We start from the raw sequence: 9,776 nt of genomic DNA, 5'->3' as shown, positions 1-9,776 counted from the left end.
ACATTTACAAGAAGTGTATTTTGTTTTCACTTAATTTATTTTTTTAGACATTGCAAAAACTAATAATATTACAAAGTAGTTACTGGTCCTGTGACTAGTGGTTCTAAGTTTCTACTAGTCCAGAAGCATTTTGCACTAGTCCAGGACTAGTGGACTACTGCTAAGGTCGAGCACTGTAAGTGTTGTTCCAGCAGTGGTTTTCATCTGATGTTAAACCAACTTAACTGCAGCAAGTGTAAATTTTATTAGTTTTCTTAATTTTTGTCTTAGAGATCTCCTCACCTATGTTGAATGGGACATAAACAACATTGCCTCCAATTCTGAACACAAGAGTTGCCATCTTCTTTTGCTTGAACATCTTCCAAATGGAATCTATGTTGACCCAGATCAGATCAGGAGTGGAGAGGAGTTTGGTGGTCCCCAGGTGAGAATCACCAGTAAATTTACTGTACAATATTGCCGAATGCCTTGCCAGTCATATTTCCTCATCATAACCCTTTGTTCCTTGTTTTAAATGCAATAGCTCAGACTATAGCTAGTAAGTGCTTCAATGATGATTCCACCTTTGGTGGCCATGGCTTTGCAGTACCAAAGAAAGGAATAAATATTTATTTTACAAAATTTGTAATGAGAGGTAAGGCTATGTGCACGTTGTTGGTAAACAAAAGCGTAACATTGTGTTCACACTTTCGTACATCGTGCATCTTTTGCATATATCATGCAAAGTGGATCGTACATCATGCGTCACTAAAGAAGCATTTGCGTCGTGTTTTGCAGATGGTGTGCTTCATGCGTTGAGAAAGAGGTATCGTGTATAATGCCTCGTGGATCGTGTGTAAATTGAAGGATAGTTGTCGTACAAATCAGTATTGTTTATCGTATTTTTCTGACATGAGTGTAAATCCAGCATGCAGATTTATAAATTAGCTTTTACGGTATATAGTGTTCACATTTGAGGACCTATTGGGAAAATTATGTGGGACATTTTCCTTAAATATGTCCTGCCTTTGTTTCGTGACAATCGTTTATGAAAGATAATTTCTTGTCTTTAAGTGAGCTACAATATTTATTGCAGAAAAATCGTCCTGAATAGAAACAACATGTTGGGTACAAGTAGACTTGTGGCTGGCAGCCTTATTCGCAGTGCACTTAGAGTTACAATTTGTAGTTTAGGTTCATTGAAATGTAATGATTTTCCCCTCAGGCTAGGCTGAACGCATGCAAATATCTGATTACTTACTGCCTCTTTTGCTGGTTTCTGAACCTTCAGAACCAAGCTCTTAATAAACGGCGAAGGTGAGACTGAAAGTGTGGGATGAAAAACTCGGTGGTTTGAAGTACATGTATATGCAAAATGAATGAAGGGGTAGTTTCTAAAGAAACTGTGGTGCTGCGTCGGTGGGGAAGTAGTATACAAAAATTTGGTTTTATCAACGGAGTTGATAATGTAAATTGGCCACCGTACAGTACACTGTACGGTGGCCAATTTACATTATCAACTCCGTTGATAAAACCAAATTTTTGTATATGCAAAAGGTAATTACCTCTCTAACAGGCATCACTTCAACAACTCTGAGCAATTAAGTTTTGACGTGTTGTTTTGTAACGTACACCTTCATATAAATTCAAATGTACAACAGTTAAAAGCTCATTTGCAACTGAAGATGACATGAGAATGTCGAAACATGTTTGGTAAATTGAAAACTATCGTTTCTTTCTTGAGTATTACTTAATCGCATGACAGGTGGAATTCCTGACCGGAATTGATGTTAATGCACAAGCATTATTCCCACTGACACAATTATGAATTGGGTCCTTCCCTATACACTTCGTAAACGACTTGCATGAAAAAGGTCAAATTGTTAATCTGGTTGTAGTAATCAGGATGGCTAAAACAAGCGCTAAGAAAATGAAAGAATGGAGGGAGAATCAAAGGTTAAAGGGCCGTCAGGCTTCACAGAGGTACTATGAAACGCACACCGAAGCTGTTCTCCAACGTAAAAAAAACAAAAGAAAAGAGAAGACACCTTCTGATGTAACTGATGGAATGGGTGAGTTGGCATAAAATTTTCTCAAGACGTATTTTGTTTCAAATAATAAGCTAACAAGCTTTTTCGCTATCATGGTATTAGCATCTATTACGACCCTACCTTAGGGTAGCTTCCTAGGAAACCGTGTTTGGCAATGACTATTACACAACGACAACTAATCACTCGAGTTCGTAGTCTAATCGTTTGTTATCCTACATTATAATGACTGTGCAGTCTGACACCCGTGTACCTAGCTTAATGTATTGTAAAGCTAACAACGAGAATAGCCTTAACTAAAGCTAAGCGTGATGCTGTTATTTCAGCGATTAGTATAAGTTTAACAAGGTTATCCAGATCTTCCTTATAGGAATTGAAAACATTCAGCATAGAGTGCTAGTAGATTTAATGCAAAATTTTAATGAGCCGCAATAACATCAAGCGTTAATCACAATGATTATAACGAACGCAGTTTTGATCCCTGATTGCTAAAAACCTATCCCTGTTCTATTGTAAATTCTCTATTCTGGTTGGTTCACCCACTGTTTACTATTTGACGTTATAGTTCATCAATAAATTATCTTCGATTCTGATTGGTTTAAATTGCTCATGTGACACGATAGTGCCCGCGCCCGGAGAGACACAATCAGCCCATACTGCCCACAGTACCCGTCCAAGGAGTATACCCGGATGGATACTACCCGTGGGTGATTTTTTTTGTGTAAACAAGCGGGTTTTTAGTGGGTTTCTTGTCTGGTTTTGTTTTGTTTGTTATGTTTACTGGGTTTCTTGTCTGGTAGCGGCAATTTTTACTTAAACCCCTTAGAAGTCCCATTTAACATGTAAATCACTCGCTGTCATTGTGTAAGTGGATAAGTGATGGTCAACTTGGCTTTTCCATTTTGACTTCGTGAAAACCAATAATAACTTCTTACTAACCGAGCGCGAGGGCCGTACTGGGGAATATTGGCTCCAGATCATGGCAGTACGGACCAAGCGCAGCGAGGTCCGTGCAAAAACGACCGAGGGCCAATATTCCCCAGTACGGCCCTCGGCTAGCTCAGTTAGTAAGTAGTTTATTATATGGCTTTTTAATTACCTTTTGCTTTGTTTTTGCAAACCCGTAATCAGCCCGTGGGCATTACGGGAGAATAATGCCCTACAATTCAGTCACAATTAGCCAATCAGAGCGCGCGTTATATCGGCTACAAACAAAAGCCATATAATAAAAGGTCATAAAATACCTACAAAATAAAAAAATACAGTTGTGTTGAAAAAAAAATCAATTCACTTGTGAAAACCCAAAGCACAGAGTTCAATCTAATTTTAATCTTATCATCCTTAACCCCGTAGATAGGAGGTGTTACTCTAATGTTGCTGAGGTGAAGACCCTCTTCACATAGTGTGGCTTTATGTTGTGTCAAATTATTGACAGTGAATTTGTAGTCAAATTTAACTCAATAAATGAATTGAAGGTAAGCAAAAATAGGCAATACATTTATTATTATAGGGTCAACGCAGTCAACTGGAAAATCAGACTGGCGACTCTACAAAGCTCGACAACGGCAGAGGCAAAAAGATGCAGTTGAAGGCAAAAGGAAGGACCAGAGACAACGGAAATCAAGAGAGATCAAAAACCAGACAGGCGATACCCAAACAAAGATCTGAGACTGTGCCTGTATATGAGCATCTTACAGATTTACCGGTAATTGAGACAACTCTTTGTTCGAAAGGAGATAAAAAGTATCACGATAAGGCTTGCATTAGCAGAACCTGCGAGTCCTGCGGAATTAACAGTCTTCAGCTGCTAGAGGAAGAAATTGACACCATCCCTAATGCACCTAAAGTGAAATGGGAGCAATTTGAGTACGTTAACATCCAACAAGCAGATGGCCAGGAGAAAAGAACACTTGAAGGAACCTCTGAACAGCTTTCCGTCGCATCAATTCCGTGCAAGCTGGCAGCACTAGCAGCTCGAACGCCTATTTGATAACTTACCCCAAAATCATGTCTGCTGCATTCATGATTATTCTGAAAACTATTCTTGTTACTACCAGAACGAGGTGCAGTCGTGCTACTACTCGCAGACACAAGCATCCATCCATGTTACCATTCTTCACAGACACGCCCTTAACAAAACTGATGGTGTAGAAAGTTCACCCAATTCACCACTTGTCACTCTAACACATTTTCGTCATCTCCCCTGACTGTAAACATTCACCAATGCTGGGGACTTATCGCTGACTACTGAAAGTCAATAAAGTACAATGCAACAGTGATGCACGAGTTCACAATGCAACAGTGATGCACGACACCACTGTATGGGTGATGCCAGTTTCTCCGTAAAAGACTTCCTGTTTTTTTACCATTCGTAACTATTACGAGACTTCGCACGCAAAAGGCTCAATTAGGCTCCCTGGATGGGTTTTAGGTTAAGGATAATTATAATTATTTTTGGGATACTCAGCGTTGTGGCAATATTTAAAAACGTGCTTGGCAGGGGCGGAATATAATTATTGAGTAACAGAGTAACTGTCAGCACAACATCTCCGATCTTTAAAACAAAACCAATGATAACAAAGTAAATTAAATATTCCGTATACGTAATAACAAAACGCAGACATCAGTTTTTAATGTCTTGATAGAAACTTGTACAGTTTAGCTCGAAGTAGTAGCAACAACACCAAAAGGTATTCAACAAGTTGTTTACTACTGAAATGGTGAAAGAGGTTGGCGGTATCAGCGTCTGAATTCTAGGTTACCATTTACATTTTATAAGCGAGTATTTAACATTGATTTTTGTTTAAAAAACAGACATAAATGCCTCGTCAAGGTTCAATACATTGCCTGATACACGATGCATGATGATAGCATAGTAAATGTCGAGATTCCGTGTTCCATAGATTTTGTTTGAATAATAAAATTCAGTAAGATTTATCACAAGTCGACTCAAAGTAAACGACGAAATTGTGATCGACGAGCACACAAGTCACGAAAACGGACTGAAGTATTTGTTGGTTAGACTTTCAATGTCGAAGACCTGACTGAATTTTTTATTAGCACAGGCCTGTACCTGTTGAAAAGAACCGCAGAAAGAAACCGAATAGTTTTACAGATACATGTAGTTCCTTGCAATTTTTAAAAGATTTGTAATTTTAATGAATATTCCCACTTATTGGGCTGAATAGTAACTTTGTATGTAACTTATGGAACAGGCTAACCACTGCATGGGGAATCCTACACAACCCGATACACGACTTCCTGGGTTTACACGATCGATACATGATTCGGTGATGTCACATAGCCAGAAAGCACCGAGGTCATAAAGGGTCATATTTCTCGGGCTTCTTTTAGAGGGAATATTTTGGCGGGTTAATTAGGGTTAGGGTTTAAGACCACTATGCCGGGCCACCATGTTTGATTAGTTTTGCTTTATTGTGCGACTGTAGCTTTGAAGTGAAACTGTTGGCCTTTATCCTGAGGATATCATATGATCAAATTGAAATTCATTGAGACTGAAAGAGCTGGATGTTTATAACAGCTAACAAGAACACGTGTGTGTAATATTATAGTAGAAAGAAAGGTGCGCAAGTTGCCGATATATGCATAAAGTACTTTGCATGTGGACACGTGAGGACACATTGTCAGAGCACAGGCAGACCACCCTCTTTAATGGGGGGCCGTTTGAACTACCCAAGGAGGCTCCTTGGTTAGTTCTAACCGCCGAGGTCAAATATTGATCTAGCAAAATAGCGCTTAAAACAGCACGGGACGACGAAAAAAACATGACACATCACTCAGTTAACATTGTCTTCAAACTTTTATTGAATCATTTGCTTTAAATTCGGCATATTCGGCGTATTGTTCATCTGTATTCTTCTATTAATAAAAGAGGGTCGTTTTCCTGTGGTCAGAGAATTCGAACATAGCAGTTAAAGTTAATAATGTCGTATCCGAAAAAGTACACAAATTTAAGCTGTTTTATGCATTCCGATTGTCTTTATGAACAAAATCATGTTTTCTCAGGAGCCCATGAGCTCCTTGTTTTTTTTTTTTTTGAACAAAATCATGTTTTCTCAGGAGCCCATGAGCTCCCTCCTATTAAAATAACCAAACATGGTTCTCCCTCCGCACACTGAGCCACGTTTGCTGCATGGTAGGCGATGCATGATATACGATGCAGCCTGAAGACACGATGCACGATCGATAATAGCACACGATACACCATTTGTCTTCAAAAGGGCACAATATAGTATGGTGTCCTTGGTCTGCGACTTTTCCGAACATGATGTTATTTTTTCTTGTTAACTAACGTACACCAAAAACAAAATTTGATCTGTCCAATGATTTCTTGATTATTCTTCTTTCACATGACGAAATTTTGGCTTTTCTGCTATTCGTGATTGTGCAGAGTTTTAATTTTTTTTTTTTATCGACTCTTGAAAAATATCAACAATTTTTGCATAGGGGTCCTTGGTCCGCGACTTATAGTATTTATAACCACAGAGAACTTAAATCTCGCAAAGCAGATGAAGCAAACCTTCGATAAATGGAAAAGGTCTTTGCTTTAACTGAATATTTTCAAAATATTGTTTGTACATGTTTACGAACGGGTTACCTTCTTTTGTATGTCTGGAATACCGGAGCTTGTAATGGGAGACGATCAACTGAAAGTAAAAGCAGATTCTATACTCACAACGACATCCAATACGACTGTAGCTGAGATAATTATATCAAGGATAATAAAGAATAAATAAATTTTCATGTTCGTACAGATTGAAATTATCGGGATTCACAGTTTTTTTTTTGGGGGGGGCTGCTTACATGATTCGCGGACCAAGGACCAAATTCGCGGACGAAGGGCTTGCGATTATGTTCACCTTTTTTCAAATTACAAGAGAAATATTTCAGTTTGGAACTTTCCAATTTAATATTATCGCAAGAAACGAAAAGGCTATCTTCATGGAAAATTTCAGTTTGTGGCGTTTTGATTCAGGTAAGATATTCAAGATTATCCTTTTTTCTCGCGATCCACGGACACCATATACTACTGTACACGGTATTCAAAAGAAACTGGTGTACTGTGGACGGAATTATTGGACATTGCTGTTCTCATCTAAGAAAAAACACCACATAGCCAGAAAAAGATGCGAATTGATCAAAGCAACAGTCCATATAGCTTGTTTACTTTATGAACCACCCATGCAAGCGTGACTTCGTTTGACGGTAGGATCACTTAAAGCCATTGTAGATGATGATTGTAAATTTTCGAAGTGACGGTCATGACACTAATTGGACATTTCGTTCTCATCTTATAAAACGTTTCGTTTTCTGAAAAGGCAACCCTTAACTTAATGCAAATTGCTGCAAAATAAAACTTATTTTATGAACTTTTGAAGTTTCGTATTTTTCAGCCCATGAATTTAGGTCAAAATAGAGAAAATGCAATTCATTTTGTGACATTTGCGTTCTGTGTTACATGTGACACGTCAAAAACATCTTCTATTTGGCTGAATATCTCAAACTTCCACAATAAAGAGCATTTTTTTATTTAGAGCGAAAGATCCACTTGGGATCAAACAGTCTTCTCATGAAATGTAATTGAAATCAGTACTTGAAATTTGCTCACCAACAGCATGCACATAGCCGTAAGGTAAAGGTAAGGTAAAGTCTCTGTAACGAGCCTAGAAGGCCCATCAGGCCAGGGCTTATCTCCGGTTTCTGTAGCATGAAGCGACTAGGAGTATTTCTACTCCCTCCTGGATGGGATGCTAGTCCATCGCAGGGTTACCCCCAGCATTTTTGCCATTACCCATTTATACACCTGGGTGGAAAGAGGCACCGTGAGAGTAAAGTGGCTTGCCCAAGAACGCAACGCAATGTCCCCAGCCAGGACCCGAGCCCACACCTCTCGATCCAGAGTAGAGCACTCTAACCATGAGGCCACCGCGCCTCCCTTGTAATGAGAGTAACAGATATGATAATCCCAGCCGGCAGACCAGGGACCTTGTGAAACATGCCACTTGTATACTCATTGGCACTTTGTGCACTAACCACTCATCAACAAGCACAGTGGCTCCTCTGATTTCCTTTGAGAAGGTAAAGAGGTTTTCCCATTTGTACTCTAATGATAATTATTATTATTTGTTTGTCACATTTATTTGCCTGGTATATAATGTGTTAATTGTATACTAGGTTTTTAGCAGAGATGCTGTAAATGTTGAGTCCTTGGCACATCATGCTTCTTCTAACCGCATCTTCGTTCTTCCTAAGATGGTGGTTAGGTGAGTTGTGGTAAAAGTCAAGTTTTTTAAGTAAAAATTTAAATGTTATTCAGTAATTATCTAGTTGCCTCCCCAAAATGGGTGGTGGATGCCTGATGGACTCACTCAGTGGAAGGAAAAATAGAGGGTAGGTTGGGGTGAGGGAAAGCTCAAAAACTAACAATGAAAACCGCTCCAAACACCTGAGATAAAACTGATGAAAACCTGGCTGACAGCTTGACTGCTATAAGCGATGACCGCTGAAACGTGAACACTAAAAGATGACTGCTAAAAAACGATGACCGCTATGCTCGTGATGGTTAACTTAGTCAAATGAGTATTTAACTAAATTTAATAAAGTCAGGAGTACCAAGCTTAACCCATTGACTCCTGGGGGTTCCCCTTTGACGAGTAAAATCGTCCGGTGTTAGACAGAGTAAAATACTACGTATGGCCGGTTTAGGCCAGTTTGGGAGTGAATGGTTTAATTAAGGCAAATGCTTTGGGAGAGGTCTGCTTTTTGCGTGCCTTGTTACCTCATTCTCGTAGCATGAGTGGTTCCCGGGTTCCCTTTTCATCCTCTTTCTAGGTCAGTCTTAATTAATTAATTAATTGATTAACCCTTTGACTCCCAAAGCGGCCTGAACCAGCCAGACTTAGTATTTTACTCTGTTTAATGCCTGACTATTTTGCTCATCAATGGGGAACCCCTGGGAGTCAATGGGTTTAAACTTATCCTAGGGTCATCATCCCTTCTTAAATGCAAGTATAATTTCCCATCTAAAGAATATTATGTTATTGATGTTATTGTTAGTCATCACACTGTTTAGATCCTTGCTGAAAAGCTCCCATTCCAATTAAAACACATTTAATTTTGTGAATAATATTACTGTCGTTCTTTTCATTTATCAGAATGGGGACCATAATTACTGCAAATGTCAGCTTACCAGTTCACCTAAGGTATCACCAGGCTGCAGTCAACAAAAAATTTATGTCCGTGTCCCTGTCACCTCCAACAGTCCTTGGAAGATGCAATGGATACGGTATGAAATCTTTTAAAACATAACAATCTTTCAGAAAGTAAGTGTTTACGTAAGAAGATGATGAAGAAACTATGCAATAGACACATGGTTGATTTCTGAAAGAGGCATGTTCAGATTTGAGATCGTTCCAGGTGGAAATGTTGGTTAACTCATTCACTCCTCAGGCTCCTCAGAGCAGGACACCCCCAGTTGACCAATAAAATAAACTCTCACTCCCAGGGATCAATGGGTTAATCAGTAAGAAAATAAGGAAAAGAAAGCCTGAGAAATTTAGGGTTGCTTGGAATTGAAACCATGACCTCTGCAAAATGGGTGCAATGCTGATCTACAAATTGAGCTACATGTACGTGTACATGTAGTTTATGGAACTCTCTCCCCGACATTATCAGAGTAGCTCGTTACCAAGTTTTTTAAAAATGTTATAACTTAGATTAGCATGTAAT

The 9,776-nt window shown here is 38.9% G+C and overlaps 1 protein-coding gene across 5 annotated transcripts in view; it reads left to right on the top strand.

Moving 5' to 3' along the window:
• The window catches only part of LOC138060688 (phosphatidylinositol-glycan biosynthesis class X protein-like), a 28,446-nt gene that overhangs the window by 2,675 nt on the left and 15,995 nt on the right, over positions 1-9,776 (top strand). For 4 of the 5 annotated variants that reach the window (XM_068906531.1, XM_068906535.1, XM_068906532.1 and 1 more), the window contains exons 2-4: positions 271-424; positions 8,223-8,311; positions 9,203-9,333. In XM_068906531.1, the coding sequence (XP_068762632.1) occupies positions 271-424; positions 8,223-8,311; positions 9,203-9,333 (374 nt within the window). Of the gene's footprint in view, positions 1-270; positions 425-3,537; positions 6,084-8,222; positions 8,312-9,202; positions 9,334-9,776 lie in introns of those variants that run through there. The other variant, XM_068906530.1, reaches the window with a different exon arrangement.

This window comes from Montipora capricornis, chromosome 8 (assembly GCF_036669925.1).
Source record: "Montipora capricornis isolate CH-2021 chromosome 8, ASM3666992v2, whole genome shotgun sequence".
Taxonomy (NCBI): domain Eukaryota; kingdom Metazoa; phylum Cnidaria; class Anthozoa; order Scleractinia; family Acroporidae; genus Montipora; species Montipora capricornis.
The sequence above is the reverse complement of the archived record's forward strand: the minus strand, read 5'-3'. Positions and strand labels throughout refer to the sequence as shown.